At 36.6% G+C, this 18592-nt stretch overlaps 1 protein-coding gene across 2 annotated transcripts in view; it reads right to left on the bottom strand.

Moving 5' to 3' along the window:
• KIF18A (kinesin family member 18A) overlaps positions 1 to 17700 on the bottom strand; it is a gene marked incomplete at both ends in the record, with an annotated part of 53415 nt that extends 35715 nt beyond the window's left edge. For both annotated transcript variants that reach the window (XM_080931425.1, XM_080931426.1), the window contains 8 exons: positions 1979 to 2091; positions 2301 to 2375; positions 3620 to 3796; positions 5118 to 5315; positions 7409 to 7519; positions 7838 to 7942; positions 9875 to 10032; positions 17376 to 17700. In XM_080931425.1, coding sequence (XP_080787551.1) covers positions 1979 to 2091; positions 2301 to 2375; positions 3620 to 3796; positions 5118 to 5315; positions 7409 to 7519; positions 7838 to 7942; positions 9875 to 10032; positions 17376 to 17700 — 1262 coding nt within the window. The remainder of the gene's footprint in view (positions 1 to 1978; positions 2092 to 2300; positions 2376 to 3619; positions 3797 to 5117; positions 5316 to 7408; positions 7520 to 7837; positions 7943 to 9874; positions 10033 to 17375) is intronic.
• Between the last annotated feature and the right edge of the window lie 892 nt (positions 17701 to 18592).

The raw sequence follows: 18592 nt of genomic DNA, 5'->3' as shown, positions 1-18592 counted from the left end.
GGCTCAATAGTAACTACTTTCTAGTCATTTAAAATGTTTAAATTAACTACAAAACAAGATTTTGTACTAATGTTTTTAGGTGAGATACAATGAATTAGATTTTACTACTTCCTTGGCATAATCACAGTAGATTTTTAGATCTGTTGTTCATAAAATAAAAATAACTGTATTTTCTTCCCTTCGTATTCTAGTTTTACAAATACTACAGAGTCAGAAAATACTTCATATTTTTTCCATTATTTTTTGAAAACGCACAAAACATGTTATTGAAGTTTTTGGGAAGCACAATTTTGTTAATTCATAGTACTAAAAAAGCACAATGTAACAAGGGAACTGATAAAAGGAGCATCATAGATACTTTCTTCTGAGGAAAAAAATGGCAAAGCGTTAAAGGATGCGCAACTTTATACGTAAATAATTGATCACTTCATGGCTCAAGTATTTGAATTTGGTTCCTAGCACTCATGTTGGACAGATCACAACTGTCTGTGCTCCAGAGAGATCCAACCCATGTGCAAATACATATGCTCATACAGACACACAATAAATTAAGAACCTAAAACAGGTGGAGGAAGGAGGGAGAGTATGTGTGTGTTTGTGTGTGTGTGTGTGTGTGTGTGTGGACAAGTGTGTGGCTGGACTTGAAACTAATCCTTCTGACTACAGAATCCCAAGTAGCTGGGACTACAGTGATGGGCTACTATTTTGACAAATTACACTTTGTTAATGTTGCCAAATTTATAAGAGTAATCCCTCTAACTTTGAAACACCGGTAGTTTAATTTCCAAGAATCTTGTATTATATTAGTGTTACTATTCAAGTTTAACTAAAAATTATTACATCATAGTAAAAGTTTTCTTTGATAGAAATGAGAAACAAGGAAAAACTTATGTATGTTTTAAGATAAAAAATTCTGGGGAATTAAAATTATATTCCAAATAAAATAACAATTTAGTACTGTAATGGTTAATTCGGAAGATTAAAGAATTCCAACATATGTGAAGATGGCATGCTTAGTGCCCTTGCACTTTAACAACATACAGAGAAACTTTCTGTCATTGACAGAAATAATTGTTTATTAAATGTGATATTTGTGAGAATACAGAACAAAGCCGGATAGTTCTGACCTACCCAGATGTCCCAGGGGGTAAAAATGCTTGCTGTACAAATCTCACAACCTCACTTCAATCTTGGAAACTCACAATGCAAAGAAGGCAAGAACTGACCCCAGAAAGATATCTCCTAACATCTACCGTTCCGATCAACGTGAGGGTGGGTGCAAGTGCACGCATGCACACACAGACACACACACAGTGACTATAATTTAAATTTGAGATTTCTTACAACATTCTGCAGCTAAGGAATACCACATCTCTTCTAACTCTACAGAAGAGGACTGTTGTAGTGATCAAGTCAAATGAACACTTCTAAAATTCAACAGAATCGAAAAAGCCACAAATAAAGTTTATGAAGAAATCCAAAATACAGTAACACAGTTTTCAAAAACACACTTTTTTTTCCTCAACCAATTATGACAAGTTTTCAAGTTGACCCATAAATACATCAGAGCAAGAAATACAAACCTTGACACTTTGGGCAGGAAATATTAATCTATCATTCGACATCATTGTAGAACTCACTCAGATAATAACCTCAAATTAGTAAGTGGGCTAATAACTCTAAGTAGAATCAATAAAAACAGAACAGATTTTCATAAAACTATATACATACTAATGGCAAGAAAGCACAGCTCAAAATAAACTAACTTACCAGATAAGATTAACTAGTTATTTTCCTGGTTTTCTTATCTGTATAATCAAAAGAGCTGATTTCCAAAGTATCATGTGGACATTATTTTCTGAATTCAATTGAGTATACAAATACATGGAGATGATATATATCAAAATGTGATGATTAATAAAACGTAAAGCGATACTTTACAACTACACATTTCTCACATAAGATTTAACAGCTTTACCTTTCAATTTCTTTGTCTTCTGTGTTTGAATCCACTAATTTAGCACAGTCATTTCTGTCAGCCAGAGCTCTTTGTTCTTCATAGGCCTTAAGTTTTTCTTTCAACATTAAAATCTAGCACAAAAAACACTAATTAAATTACAAGTCAAATTATTTTCTCCACCTTAAATGGTCATAGCAAAAGCTCAATTAAAAATAATAATGATGATAAAATTGTAATAATCAAACCAGATTTCCACTCTAACAGGAAATACATCAAGTTTTGGGACAATAAGGAAGGAAACATTCCTAAAATAAAAAACTAGACAATTATGTAGACATACCTCTGCTTTCTGCATATTGCAGATCTTTACATACTGAGACATGTGACTGTTGAGATTGAGAACATTGCTCTTTAACTGCTGAAAAACAGAAATTATGATTAAAATCATAGTTAAATATAACATAAAGTGGCATTATATCTCATTAACTTGGTTCCACCAAATTTCACTTTTTTACAACTATAAGTATGTATCATGGTTAATTACAACCATATTTAAAATCTAGAAGCAGAGAGTAGTATGTTGAGCGAACAGATGAAATCATAAATAAGTTGGCTTACTGAAAAAACAAACACTCTAAGCATTTATCTACCATATAATATAAGCTGTCTATTTTTTCCTTTAAGAAATTCAGAATTCTGTTTTATGTTTGTATTCATAGTAGTTTCTCATTATTTTTTATATTTTCTACAACAGTATGACCCCATTGGCACTTTAATAGAATAGTCAGGAAAAATTAGACATACAGTTAGTTTGTAAGATACTGAACATTACTTATTTAAGTGAGTTAGAATCAAGTACTTAAAAGTTTTTAAGATTTAGCCCATATTGTTGTAAAATTTAGCATAAAAAAACAAAACTAGAAACCTTCACAATGGGTCAGAGTAAGGACATGAAAATTGTGTGACAAATCTTTGTACACTTATATAGTTTGACCTTTTATATAAATAGTATATGGACATTTCTCACATGGTGACACACTGTTCATCTCCAGACTCTCAAAGGGGGAAAGAAAGAGGCTGATGAGACATCATGCCAACTTAACTGAGGTCCCTTCTATGAGGTTCTGTAATTTTAAAATAGTTATATTTTCACCAGGATCGTAAAGTATCCAGTTATGGTAAAAAATATTTTTCCAGCCATTCATAATCAGATATATCTCCTTGATCTGACACAAAATTATGCATGTGGAAATTTATTATGATGTTATACAATTCATGTAAATAATGTTATAAACTGCGGTAGGTTTTATTTGTTGGTGCTCAGATAAACTGTATTGTCACCTGTAAATATTTATTATACATTAAATCCTTGGCTGATTAATTCCCTCATGCTACTCAACCATCATGTGCCAAGAAGTGAAGAAAAAGAAGGCACTAAAGTTCTCCAGCAATCCTAAGAATGAATAACAATACTCAGTGCAGAAGTGATCAAGATGCAGAAAGTGACTAAGTTAGAGGTCAGTAGCTAGGTAGGACATTTCTAACCTGAACTGGCAAATTCCTTAACAGAAACTCAACCATAACAAAGACTTTAATTAGAGTTGTAAAAATAACATGTACCCAATATTCTCACAACAATGTCCAAGTAAATGCACTTACAGAAGACTTAATGTCTTTTGCACGATTCGCATACTTAAGAGTGTTGTATGTGTCGTCGTAGAATAAAGAGGAAGGACTAACAGCAGCTATCATTATAGTCTGACAGTTTCCTCCAAGAGAATCCTTCAGCAAGCGAGTAAGCTTACTATTTCTGTAAGGAATATGCTGATTTCTTCTCTGAAAGAACAAAAGATTACTTATTCCATTTCCACATATAAATAAAAAGTACTATTTCACTAGAAGAATGCTCACAATGCCCAGTTATAGGACAGGTATCTGCCGTGATGTGAACTCACCTTTACTTCCCAGGGAGTATCTGAACGTCCCAGCTACAGAGGACAGCACAGCTTACCAGGCAAGGCAAGGCGGCCGCCCCCAAGCCCTCAGTAACAGTTCTTAGAGTTCACATGGCAGAATGGAGAACTCACTTTAGGAAGTGTCCTCTGACCTCAACGCGCATGCACATGTGCACATCAGGAAACTGAATTCTAAAACTGACATCTCTATGTACAAACTTCACAACAAAACAACTATCAGGTTGGTTTGTTATAGGTGACATGGTAAGTGTGTTTGAAAGGATGACACAACAAAGGTGGTTTCACAACATGTGCCTAATCCAGGCTGCCTGGGGGGTAGCTAGGGAGGCAAAGCAAGATTGTATTTTCCAAACAATATAAAACATTCCAAACAACCAAAAACAACACTGATGAAACAAACACACCCAAACTCCCAGAAGCTGAACTGACTTTATACATTAACAATATATTACGTGCATGTTTGAATTTTTAACCCTGAATCTAAAGCCTCTTGTTTTTTCTTTCTAAAGAGAAAAAAAAATGAAATGTGTTTATTTTTCCAAAGTGAGTGTTAACAAAGTACGGTATGTAACAAAACCGTACAAGGATTTGGAATACATTTCGGGAATCTATTTCTAGATGAATGAGATTTATTATTTATTATATACATATAAAATTAAATGCATGTTATGTTTCAATGGTCATGTAATTTCCGTCAATTTGCCCTCTTAATAAAGTCTTCATTTTAAAATATATTGTTCTAAATTAAAATAATACCATCAACAGTAATTTTCCTAAAGCTTTTAAGTCTGTTTTAGCTTCAATTATCAGACTTTAAAAACAACTTAATACACTGTTAAACATACTGTATGCTAGTAAGTACTTCTGGTATACAGGGCATGAAAAAGAGTTTTAAATGCCTCAAAGCTTTAGGAAACATTCTATTTTATAATTACACTTCAGACGATCCTGTCTCAAAAAAACAGGAATAGAATACTTTTCTAGCACAAGTGAGGTATTGGGTTCAATCCAAAGCACCACAAAAATGCATATACACAAATAGTCTCCTATGAAACAACAAACACAAACTAACAACCATGCAGCATTATTTGGTAGTTCAGGGTCACTGAAGTCTGTCATTTTTATCTACAACATGTTGCATAGTTATCATGTTACATAATAAGTAAGCATATGGTACCTACCTTTGTATCTGCTAAGGCATTGATGACATTCCCAAGAGCTAAAAGAGATTTGTTAATATTTGTGCCTTCTATAAATCGTGTTCCTTTAGTACCAGAAATACTGGCCCGCTCAGATCCTGCGAGGTCGATGAGTGACATTTTGGCTATATGGACATTTTGGTTGATGCTTGCTGTTTTGTCCTGTTGTCGTAAATAAATCTTAAATTATAAAACAGGAGAAAAGAAGAATAAAATTTTAATAAGATTGAAGGAAACACTTTACTTTCAAAATATATACATGAAGACAAAGTCATTCTTTTAAAAAGCAACAAATAACATATTATCTATCTGATATTATCAGCGGTAGAATTACTAAAGTTGAAAAACATATTAAAATGAAGACTTGTATATATGAGTTTTGATACTAAAGGGTGTCCCAAAGGCCCATGTGCTAATTGTCTTTCCACCTCAGTGCCTTGGTAGTTCCAGAGGAAAACCCAATACGTCTATGTAAAGTATAAGCTACTATCAGGCAAGGGTGTGTGTGTGTGTGTGTGTGTGTGTGTGTGTGTGTGTGTGTGTGTGTGTGTGTGTGTGTGTGTTTTGGGCTATTGGTGATGGATCACACTGAGTCCATAAGTTTGAAGAACCTAGACATATGATATGCTAAGACCCTTGTCTCATATTCTCCACGAAGAACAAAGAGAAAAACAAGTGGGAGGTCTTTGGCTCATGGGTGGTATTTCTTTCAAGGAAAGAATAAGGTCCCAGCTTTTCACCACTTCTATCTATTTTTCTATCCGGGTTATAAGGTATGTAACATCCTCCCCTTCCTCGATGTGTGCCCCACTACTGGCCCCAAACTTCCAGCCCTACCTACGAAAATAAACTGTTCATTAATAATTTGATCATTTCAAGAATTTCACCTGCCCATGAAAGTATAATCTATTCAACTAGCTGTTTTGTTTCCTTTTTTTGTTTGTTTTCTTTTTTGAGACAGGTGGTCATGTGGCCATAAGCTTACTAGTCAAGGATGACCTTAAAATTCAGAACCTGTACCTCTGAAACACCAACCAAATTTATAGGTTTTAGCTACTGTGCCCAGTATAAATGTGCTGAAGACTGAAATTAGTGCTTCGTGTATATTAGGGAAGCATTTCACCAACTCAGCTACCTCCCGGGCTCCTTATGTAGCCATCTTCAGCTGCTTTGTAGACTTTAACATGATAGGTGGAAGAGAGATAAAGACATAAGGCAAGATCTACTACACTGCAGGGAAAGAAATCTCACCGCCATAAACATTTCTCTGAAAACTATGGATGAAGAAAATGTCAGTGGGAGAGAAAAGATGAAACTACGAATGAATACTACCTGAGTGATTTAGCTACCTTAGGTATGAATGCTTTCAACTGTAACAACTGCTCTTTGGTAAGACGGATTTCACAGGCTAGTGACACGGTCAAAGAACTTACTGCAAAGCTTAGAGACTGAGTTAAGAGTCCCTGAGCAACGGCGTTGGGAGGAGAGTACTGACTCCCCAGCGCACTGTGCTACGGCATACGCACGACTAAACACATACTGCGTAAGACATACAGATGAGTCTTTTTTTTTTAAGTTGAAAAATAAATGAATTTCATACAGTACAATTTAAAATACAGCTCTACATAAATAACCATTTGGATATAAATAAGAGCAGAAACTACAAGCAATAGTGCATACAAGTATCTGTGTTTTGATCTTTGTGGACATTTTTTCCAGTACTGTACTGAGTCACCTGAAACATTAAGCAATGCAGTTGATTACATGTTTAGTATCTTCTATTACTACTTCAGCATCCCTATTTGATATATTCTCTATGTTCAAGAAACGGCCTCCAAGTCACGAAAGCAAAACCCATGCATGTGACATGCATCATCTCAATTTTAAATATTCTTGATGTTGAAGTACTTTTAAGAGCAAATTTGGCTGGGATGGCAACTTGATCCTCTGCACACTAATGGCCTTGGCTTGAGTAGGCAAAGCGTAATAGTGCTTGTGGTCCCAAGTACTTAGGAGGCTGGGGTAATAGGAACAAATACAAAAATCAGGCTTGGCCATTGCTACTTAATGGCCCCAGAGCCAACCTGGTCATCTTAATGAGATTATGTCTTAAAAAAAAGGTAAAACAGTAAACAAAGTTGCAAATTAATAGAAGTCCCAAAGAACAGAAATGTCTATGAGATTTTATTGCCACATTTGAAAGCTCTTCATGAGCTTGGTTTTAGTTAAATGCCAACTGGACAGTCATGGTCTAAAGCAAAGGCCCGTTTTACCTGGAAAACAGCGTGAGAGCGAGAAGACACAGCATTCAGGTCCGTGGGATGCTGTGTCCTGTTTCTGTTTCCGCTGTCTAGTAGCTGTAGTATTTCCTCAGAAGATTTAGGCTAAGAGTTCAAATAGAAAAGAACATTTTCAGTCAGAGTTGAAGGGAAAACTCTTCCCCCACTGTTTCATGAGAACATTGTAACACGAATATCCAATAAGAGGCAGTAAATGAGGCTCTCCCCAGCTCTCATCCTTATTCTACTAGCATCTTTGTGTCCCCGGACAGCCACTCAGGTCTTCAATCCTTTGTAATTCACTTTAGTCGTAATTTTGATTAGTTTACTTCTTTTTCAAACACAGTAGAGTCAAACTACCAGCCGGTAAAAGTGGAACCTGCAGGCTTGCCCCCGAACAGAAAGAGATATGCATAAACATACCTGGTGTAGAGTGAGACCCTGAACAACCACTCCTTTTTGGGCATCTTCCCGGACAGCAAGGGGCCCTGAGTTTACCAAGAGGTCCCGGATCTGTTCATTATATACCTGGGGGTTGGGGGGAGAAAGAAAAGAAAAAAATAAAATAACCACAGTAACAGTGATATCAAAATCACTGATTATCTGACACACAAAGTGTTGATTAGATTCTGATCACCTTACAATTGAAAATTTTAGTTGGAATTATATTCTCACCCACTAATTTCTAACTTGGTAACTCTAACAAAATGAAGATAAGCCAGCTTTCTTATTTCTGCAAAATATACCAATTTTAGAGACTAAATGTTAAATTAGTCAAAGTCCAGTTAGAAGTATATACTTATATCATTAATCTTTCAATTCCAGGCTAACATACAATAGTGATTGTAGAAGGACTAAGACCCCGAGTATTTGTCCATGGTTATAAATCAACACTTGAAAGAAGCGTTTACTCTGTAAAAGAGGCAGCACAGATATTGGCTTACTAGATATTCAGAATTTGAGCACACAAACATGATCACAAATGTGAGTTTGCTCACATACTTCTATAATCCCAACATAAAGAAAGATGAGGCAGGAATATCATGAGTTCAATGCAACCCTAGATGTCCCAAGAAGTGTTTGAAATGGAACAACATACAGACCAAGAAAGCTTAATGACGTGAGTTGGATCCTGCAGAGCTCTAAATAGGATGTCTTAATCTCACTTCCCTCAAGGTTCAGGGAAGAGGGGTGGAATGACTGTAAGAACCAGAAGTGGAGGAAACTGCATTTTGTAGACAAACAGGACAAATGAACATATGAATTCAGAGACTGTGACAGTATTCGGAAGACCTGTATTAGCTCAAGGCAGACAAAAATCTCAGTATTTAGATGAGAAAGTGAACACAAAGGCTCACCCGCACACGAGAAACTATCCACAAATGGTAGCTTTGAGAAAGGCAAGTCAGTTTTCTTCAATGGCGTGAACTGGGTATACCAACTACTCTTTAGAGCAGACCTCTGCTCAGGAATAATTAGTACTCCATGTTTTTAGTGGCTTTTTTCTTTTTTAAAGAAAATGGTGGATATGGAGAGGAAAAAATCTGGGAGGAGTTGTGGGATATGAAATATAAAGTATATTGCCTGAAAATCGAATAATAAAAAGTACCTATGCACTCCTGTGCATGTACCCTACCAGCACTCCTAAGGGGAGATAGGAAGCAGGTGTCTGCAGTGCTGACGAAATAAGAAACATCCTTTTTTAACAAGGTCTTAGGATAGAACCAACTCCTGCAAGGTGTCTTTGGACCTCCACTCCAATACCTGCACTTACACACACATTAAAAGTAATTAAGAAGTATCAGCAAACCCTGCAAATTCCTGCGCAATGAAACTTATAGACGTTGACATTGCCAATATTGGGACTAAGTAAATATATAACTGACTTGATATGAAGCATTACATGTTTAGTACTATTCCTGTGCAGTGTCTCCCTGCACTTGAACCAAGTCTAATAGAGACAAAACAAACAGGATTTTATGGCAGTATCTCAAGACATAAAAAAAACTGAGACTGCTCATTAAAAGAGGCCAAAAGCATGCAAGTGAATGGAATTTATGGAATGGAATGCTTTCAGGAAAAGACAGTAATAATATAACTAGCAAAATCGCATTAAGGTTCATAGATTAGACAGTGATAATCACTGTTAATTTTCTGATTTTGATAAATATTTAGTGATTGCTTAAAAATTTCAGGGTTCAACAAATTTATAACAAATAGTTATGAGGAATAAGTGTACATAGAATGGAGACAGTGAATAACAGATGCAAATGTTTACATCTAAGCATCTTAAGAAAGGCTATCTGAAAGTTCTTTCTATATAATATTTTGTGATGTCTCTAGAATTTGAAGGAATTTGAAGAATTTGAAGGAGTGAGGTGCATGAGAAGGAACTGTAATGGACCCTTGAAGCTGAGTTTTCTAAGACAGTGATTAATGTCAAGGACAGTGCCGACTCACCTCCAGATAAGATACTGCAGTACTGCACTCCTTCTCGTCTTTAACCTCATCCATGCATTTGAAAAGCTCCAGCATTGTGAGGTACATGACCCCGGGGTCAGCAGCTGATCCAAGCATTGTGTGGGTCTTCCCAGATCCAGTGGCACCATATGCAAATACTGAATTTTTAATGAAAGGGTTAAGATTAATACTCATTTTATAAACACAGTATTACTAAATCTATTCCCGTGGTTAGTTCTAACTAGATATCCTAAATAGTAACTAACTTTAAATCTCATGGATATTACCTGGTCCTACTTAGAACTAATGCTATCTTGTGCCTCCCACATAATCCCAAGTAGAAACATCTACCCCCTTATTTGCAATCAGAATATGATATCCATACACATCCGTCCAGCACGGTATGGCTCCAATGCCTCCACCAAAGCAGGCAGTGGGTTCTTGTGCTTTAGCAAATAACATGAAGCAAAACAGACACACTTGTTAAGCTGAATGAACTCCACAAAGGTGGTTTATAAAATTATTCTTTAAATGTTGTTTCTGGCACATTATTTATTTCCACAATTCTATCCAGTGCACATAGAAGTCATACATTACTTCAAATGAAGAAATCCAGCTACAAGTGCAAACACTTAATAGCCATATTCAGTAATCTGATTCTCGTATATTAATAACTGATAAAATAGTTTTTAGAATGAATTAAGCTGGTGTTTTACTTTAGCTTATGAAAGCCTTAAGACAGCTAAATATATAAAGCCAGAGAGAAACAAAACAAACAGTATCAACAGAGGCCCTTTATTCTTTTATAAGCAAAGGGGAGAAAAAAAAATCTGTAGTAAGTTTAATGAAAGGAAAAAAACAAAACAAAAAAACCAAAAAAGCATCTGGATACTAGTAAGAATCAGTAGTTCCGACCAATAAACACCATTTTGTTCTTGATCAGGAATGAAGTAGGTGGATTCACTTTCCAGGTTCCCTTGTAGTTAAGCAGGCTTAAGTCATTTGGGCTGTGTGCTCTTACTGTTACTGCTGGGTACTGTAAGTGAAGGTCAGGCCAGCTCTGAAGTTGCAACATGGTGAGGATATGGTCACTTCACACAAAGACAGTTTGCTTCATATCATTAAGAATTATTAATTTGAGGATTCTTCCAGTTTCTGCCTACACTTGGAGCTGACCTGGTCCCAGAGCACTCTGTGCCCAGACCCCACTGGGACAGAGCTAGTCTCACAGGAGGAGCACTGACACATCTCAGAGCACAGGGAAGGCCATTCTCGCTGCTCAAATTCCTGGCCCAAGAGGAACCCACCCAGAACACTGAAGACACAGGATCCGAGGAGCAGTCTGTGAGAGGATCCTTCCAGTTTCTGCTTGCGCCTGGAACTGACCTGGTGCCAGAGCCCTGCACTGAGACCAACTGGGAGAGAGCTGGTCTCAAACAAGTGCTGACATACCCGAGAGCACAGGTAAGGTCACGAATGCTGCTCTGAGGGAACTGTCCTGAGCCTTCAGAACACAGGAATGAAGAAACAGTTCGAAACAGGATGCTTCCGGTTTCTGTCTGTACCCTGTGCTAACCCCGTGCCACAGCTCTCTCTACCTAGACCCTGCTAGGAGAGAGCTGGACCCCAGCAGTGCTGTCACACGGGCTTAAAGGAGGGTCAAGCTAATGTCAGTATCAGCAAGATCAGCAAACACCAGAGATAAGCAGATGGCAATTGTGAAGTCAAAAAGCCTAAGCAACAGAAACCAAGGTCACTTGACATCATTAGAATTGAGTACTCCAGACCACAGCAAGTCCTGGATACCCCAACACACTGGAAACACAAGATTCTGATTTAAAATCATAACTCATGATGATGCCAGAGGACTTTATGAAAGTCACAAATAATTCCCTTAAAGAAATACAGGACAACACAGGTAAACAGGTAGAAGTCCTTAAAGAGGAAACACAATAATCAACAAAACAGGTGAAGGAATTAAACAGAACCATCTTGGATCATAAAATGAAATCAGAAACAATAGAGACATAACAATAAACAGAAACAATAAGGGAGACAATCCTGGAGTTAGAAAACCTAGGCTAGAGATCAGGAGCCATAGACACAGCATCACTAACAAAGTGTAAGAGATAGAAGGTATCTTCAGAAGTAAAAGATACCATAGAAAACATTGATACAACAGTCTAAGAAAATGCAAAAAAAAAAAAAAAGCTCCTAGCCTGAAACATCCAGGAAATTCGGGACACAATGAGAAGATCAACTTGAAGATAATAGGCATAGAAGAGAACAAAGATTCCCAACTTAAAGGACCAGTAAGCATCTTCAACAAGAGTATAGAAGAAAACTTCCCTAACCTAATGAAAGAGATGCCCATAATCATACAAGAAGCCTAAAAGAGCTCCAAATAGATTGGACTAGAAAAGAAATTCCTCCCAACACATAATAGTCAAAACACCAAATGCACAAAACAAAAAAAAAAAAAAAAAAAAAAAAAAAAATTAAAAGCAGCAAGGGAAAAAGGTCAAGTAATCTATAAAGGCAGACCTATCAGAATTACACCAGACTTCTCAACAGAAACTACGAAAGTGAGAAGATCCTGGACAGATGTCATACAGACCCTAAGAGAATACAAATGCCAGCCCAGGCTACTATATCTGGCAAAAATCTCAATTAACATAACTATATTTCACAAATCCAGCCCTACAAAGAATAATAAATGGAAAACTCAAACACAAGGAGGAAATCTACACCCTAGCAAAGCAAGGTAATCTTTCAACTAACCCAAAAGAAGACAGCCACACAAAAATAATTCCCACCATTAACAACAAAAACAACAGGAAACAACAATCATTGGTCCCTAATATCTCTCAACATCAATGGACTCAAATCCCCAATAAAAAGACAGAGACTAGCAGACTGGATATGTAAACAGGACCCAACAGTTTGCTGCATACAGGAAACACAGGTCAGTGACAAACACAGACACTATCTTAGAGTAAAAGGCTAGAAACAATTTTCTAAGCAAATGGTTCCAAGAAACAAGCTGGAGTAGACATTCTAATAGCAAATAAAATTGACTTTCAACCAAAAGTTATCAAAAAGATAAGGAAGGACACTTCATACTTGTCAAATAAATAAATAAGTAAATAAAACCATCAAGATGAAATCTCAATTCTGAATATCTATGCTCCAAATTCAAGGACATCTACATTCCTAAAAGAAACTCTACCAAAGGTCAAAGCACATATTGAATCTCACACAATAATAGTGGGAGACTTCAACACCCCACTCTCAGCAATGGACTGATCATGAAAACAGAAACTAAACAGAGACACGGTGAAAATAACAGAAGTTATGAACCAAATGGATTTAACAGATACTTCTAGAACATTTTATCCTAAAACAAAAGAATATACCTTCTTCACAGCACCTCATGGTACCTTCTCCAAAACTGAACACATAATCGGTCACAAAACAGGTGACAACAGATAAAAGACAATTGAAATAATCCCAGGCATCCTATAGGATCACAATGGACTAAAACTGGTCTCCAATAAAAACAAAAACAACAGGAAGGCTACATATATGCAGAAGCAGAACAATTCTCCACTCAATGATAACTTGGCAATGAAGAAATAAAGAAAGTAAAGACTCTTTTGGATTTAATGAAAATGAAGGCACAACATACTCAAATTTATGGGACACAATGAACGCAGTGCTAAGAGGAAAACTCACAGTTCTGAGTGCCTCCAAATGAAACAGGAGAGACAGCATATACTAGGAATATGGCAGCACACCCGAGAGTCCTAGAACAAAAAGAAGCAAATACATGCAAGAGTAGATGTCAAGGAAGAACCAAACTCAGGCTGAAATCACCCAAGTAGAAAGAAAAAGAACTATACAAAGAATCAACAAAACTAGGAGCTGGTTCTTTGAGAAAAATCAACAGTGTAGATAAACCCTTAGCCAAAATAACCAGAGGGCAGAGAGACAGTATTCAAATTAACAAAATTAGAAATGAAAAGGGAGAAAAAAAGATTAAGGAAATTCAAAAGATTATCAGACCCTACTACAAAAGCCTATACTCACCAAAACTAAAAAATATGGAGGAAATGGACAATTTTCTAGACAGATACCAGGTACCAAAGTTAAATCAGAATCAGATAAACTATCTAAAGAGTCCCATGACCCCTAAAGAAATAGAAGCAGTCATTAAACATCTCACAATTAAAAAAAGCCCACGACCAGATGCAGTTAGCGCGAAATTATACCAAGCCTACAAAGAAGACGCAATACCAACACTCTTCAAACTATTCTACAAAATAGAAACAGAAGGAACACTAACCAATTTGCTCTTCGAAGCTACAACTACCCTTATTAAAAAAAAATACAAAAATTCAAAAAGACAAAACACAAAAAGCTTCAGACCAATTTCCCTTATAAATATAGATACAAAATAATCACTATTTGCAGATGATATGATAGTATACTTAAGTGACTCCAAAAATCCCATCAGAGAACTCCTACAGCTGGTAAACAACTTCAGCAAAGTGTCTGAATATAAAATTAACTCAAACAAATCAGTACCTTCCTTTACTCAAAGGATAAACAGGATGAGAAAGAAATTAGGAAAACAACAGCCATCATAATAGTCCCAAATAATATAAAATACCTTGGTATGGACTCTAAACAATCAAGTGATCTGTATGACAAGTCTCTAAAGAAAGAAATTGAAGTAGATTTCAGAACATGGAAAGATCTCCCATGCTCATGAATTGGAAGGATTAATATAGAAATAAACATGTCCATCTTGCCAAAAGCAATCTAAAGACTCAAAGTAATCCCCATCAAAACTCCAACTCAAGTTTTCATAGTTAGAAAGAGCAATTTGCAAATTCATTTGGAATAACAATAAACCCAGGATAGTAAAAAGTATTCTCAACAATAGAAGAACTTCTGGAGGAATCACCATCCCTGATCTCAAGTTGTAGTATAGAGCAATAGTCATGAAAGCTGTATGGTATTGGTACAGAGACAGGAAGATCAATGGAAAAGAATCAAAGATCCAGAAATGAATCTACACATCTATGGTCACTCCATCTTTGACAAAGGAGCTAAACCCCTCCAGTGGAAAAAAGATAACATTTCAACAAATGGTGCTGGTCAACTGGTGGTCAGCATGTAGAAGAATGCAAATCAATACATTCTTATCTCCTTGTACAAAGCTCATGTCCAAGTGGATCAAAGACCTTCATATAAACTCAGGTACACTGAAACTAATAGAAGAGAAAGTTGGGAAGAGCTTAGAACACATAGGCACAGGGGAAAACACCAATAGTTTCTGCTTTAAGATGAAGAATCGACAAATGGGACCTCATAAAACTTCAAAGCTTCTATAAGGCAAAGGGCACTGTCATTAGGACAAAATAGCAACAAACAGAATGGGAGAGAATCTTTACCAATCCTACATCTGATAGAGGGCTAATATCCAATAGGTACAAGAAACTTAATAAGTTAGACTCCAGAGAATCAAATAACCATATTTAAAAAAAATGGGGTACAGAGCTAAACAAAATATTCTCAACTGAGGAACACTGAATGGCTGAGAAGCACCTAAAGATATGTTCAAAGTCCTCAGTCATAAGAAAAATGCAAATCAAGACAACCCTGAAATTCCACCTCATACCAATCAGAGTTACTAAGATCAAAACCTCAAATGACAGGAGATCCTTGTGAGGATTTGGAAAAAGATGAATACTCCTATGTTGTTCTAACCACCCTGGAAATCAGTCTGGTGGTTCTTCAGAAAATTGGAAAGAGTATTGCTTAGTACCTAGCTATACTGCTCCTGGGCATATATCGTAAAGATGCTCTAACATACAATGGCACATATTCCACTACATTTATAGCAGCCTTATTTATAATAGTCAGAAGCTGGAAAGAACCCAGATGTCTTTCAACAGAGGAATGAATATAAAAACTGTGGTGTATTTACACAATGGAATACCACTCAGCTATTAAAAACAATAAGTTCATGAAATTTTAGGCAAATGGGTAGATCTAGAAAATCACTCATCCTGAGTAAGGTAACCCAACCACAAAAACAAAACAAAACAAAAACACCCATGGTATGCACTCAGTCATAAGTGTACATTAGCTCAAAAGCTCAGAATACAGAAGATACAATTCACAGACTATGTGAAGTTCAAGAAGGATGGCCAAAGTGTGAATCCTTCAGTCCTTGTTAGAAGAGGGAACAAAAATATTCTCAGGAGGAAGTATGGAAACAAAGTTCGGAGCAGAGACCGGAAGAAAAAGGTCATCCGGAGACTACCCCACCTGGGGACCTAAACTATATAGTCACCAAACCCAGACAATATTGCTGATGCCCACATAAGATATAAGAGGCTCTGCCAGAGCATGACAAAAACAAAGGGGGATGCTAGCAACCAACCATCGAACTAAGAACGGGGTCCTTAATGAAGGAGTTAGAGAAAGAACTGAAGGAGTTGAAGGGGGTTTGTAACTCCCTAAGTACAACAATACCAACCAATCAGAACTCCAGGGATTAAACTATTATGCAAGGAGTACACATGGATGGACCCATGGCTCCAGCTGCTGATGTAGTAGAGGATGGCCTTGTTTGTCATCAATGGGAGGAGAAGCCTTTAGTCCTGCCAAGGCTTGATGCCCAAATGTAAGGGAATGTCAGGGCAGGGAGGCAGAAGAGAGTGGGTGGGTGAACACCCTCATAAAAGCAGGGGGAGGGCAATGTGATGGCGGGATGGAGGGGAATTCGGGAAAGGAAACAACATTTGAAATGTAAATAAAATATATCCAATAATAATAATAATTTAAAAATGTACATTAAAAAAAAAAAGAAACAAGTGGGAGAGAAAAGTAAGTAAGTCCTAGTGAAACAAGTCACAGTTGGGAATGTACTGGAGAAAAGCCACAAAGACGGGCAATTATAAAAACGGAGAAACTAGTATGCTCTTGCCACAAACTAAATTAATGGATCGTTTCAGAAAGAGTAATTGAAGTTTATTTAAGGTGTAACGAATGCTTCTTGGTCTGAAGATAGAATTAAACAGTACAAAAGTATCAGGCTTTGTGCAGCTTTAACATTTTTATATGAAGCAAAGTGTTCAGAAATTGCAAGCGGTTCTAGACCAACAGTGAACATACTTGTCAGTACAACTGGTGAGAAACCTGGCATCAATTTTAAGAGGCACGTGGCTTAATTAAACTTAGAAGTGTTTGGAGGATAATGTTAATGTCCTGGAAAGACAAAGTTCCAGAAATGATAAGCTATAGATGATGACTACATTACAAAGAAAGAGTACACTTCAATCAAATCTGCTGAAATCCCAACTGTTGGAATGCATGTAGCTTGGATTTGATTGTATTTACATATACAGCATTTACAACAAAGTATATATCTGTCCAAAAATACAGCTGAAGCTAGATGGAATTATTAGATTTCAAATGGAAACATTACCTGTGCAGTTGTATCCATTCAGAAAACTATGAAGAATTGGCTTGGTTGTGTGTTCAAAAACTTCCACTTGAGTTGAGGTTTCATCAAAAACACCATCAAATACAAACTTAAGATCTTTATTTTGTCTTTTTGTAATATCAAAATTTGTTGCTTTCTTTCTGTGAAAAAAACTGATTTCTTCTTGTTTCGGGTCAAAAACGAGTATATGCTTATCCACTACATGAACCACTTTGTGGAACTGAACTGCCTTTTCTTTTGTGTTCTCAGGACGCACACGAACAACTACTTTCATGTGGTGACATAAGTCTTCCTCAGTACCAGACATTCTTAGTTACCTCAATCCCTGTTACATGAATACCCGGGTATTTCTCTGAAATTAAAAAAGAAAAAAGTCACTATTAGTTTTATTTAAAACTGTCATATAATGTTCATTTAAAAGGTAACTTTTATGTTCTATTCACCTAGCAGATGTATTACTGGGATAAATGTCTATACATGTAGATCCATAAACTTAAACACCTCCGAGGATGGCACTCAAGTACGTAAAATATGAACTACTAATCAAGTTTAAACTCAAGTACTAGAGCTGATTATGATCTGATTTTCACAAGGCTTTAACATTTAATAGGTTTTTGGTTGCATCATAGAAACGAGCAGGAAAGAATCTTTCTGAATTGTATCAGGGAAATAAAGGGAGTTTTAGCTTGGAAACTCCTTAAATAAAAAGTAAGCTTGTCTGTAGGTTTCCTGGCAGTGGAAGTGATGTAACTGGGCCGTTCTCTACCTGCATCTCTGAGATACCCTGGGTATCTACTGAGACAGACGCCACTAGCACACATCTGAAGAGAAGAGAAACAGTACGCGTTATTCATTTATTCAGAGGTCCTATTCTCTGATCTCTCAATGACATGCAAATTTAAAGGAAGTCAGTAAGTGCATAAAATGTGCCTAAGAAAAGGAAACTGATAAAGACCAAGTTTGAAAACTTCAACTATCACAAAACAATCTAGAATCCAGAAGTCAGGACACTCGCCCTTCTGCAGAATGCATATGTACAGGGACATATACGTTTACACCTCATCCCCTCAAACACTTCGGTAGGAATTATTTCGCCCCTTGAAGCATTCCTTAGTTGCCCATTTCTCTGTGTAGGGCTGAGGTCTGTGGTCTTTCCTTTGACTACATTAGCAGGTCCACAGTTGTGTCCTTGTTCAGTT

Source organism: Micromys minutus (assembly GCF_963924665.1).
Source record: "Micromys minutus genome assembly, chromosome: 17".
NCBI classification, from domain to species: Eukaryota; Metazoa; Chordata; class Mammalia; order Rodentia; family Muridae; genus Micromys; species Micromys minutus.
This window is presented reverse-complemented; position numbering and strand designations above follow the sequence as displayed.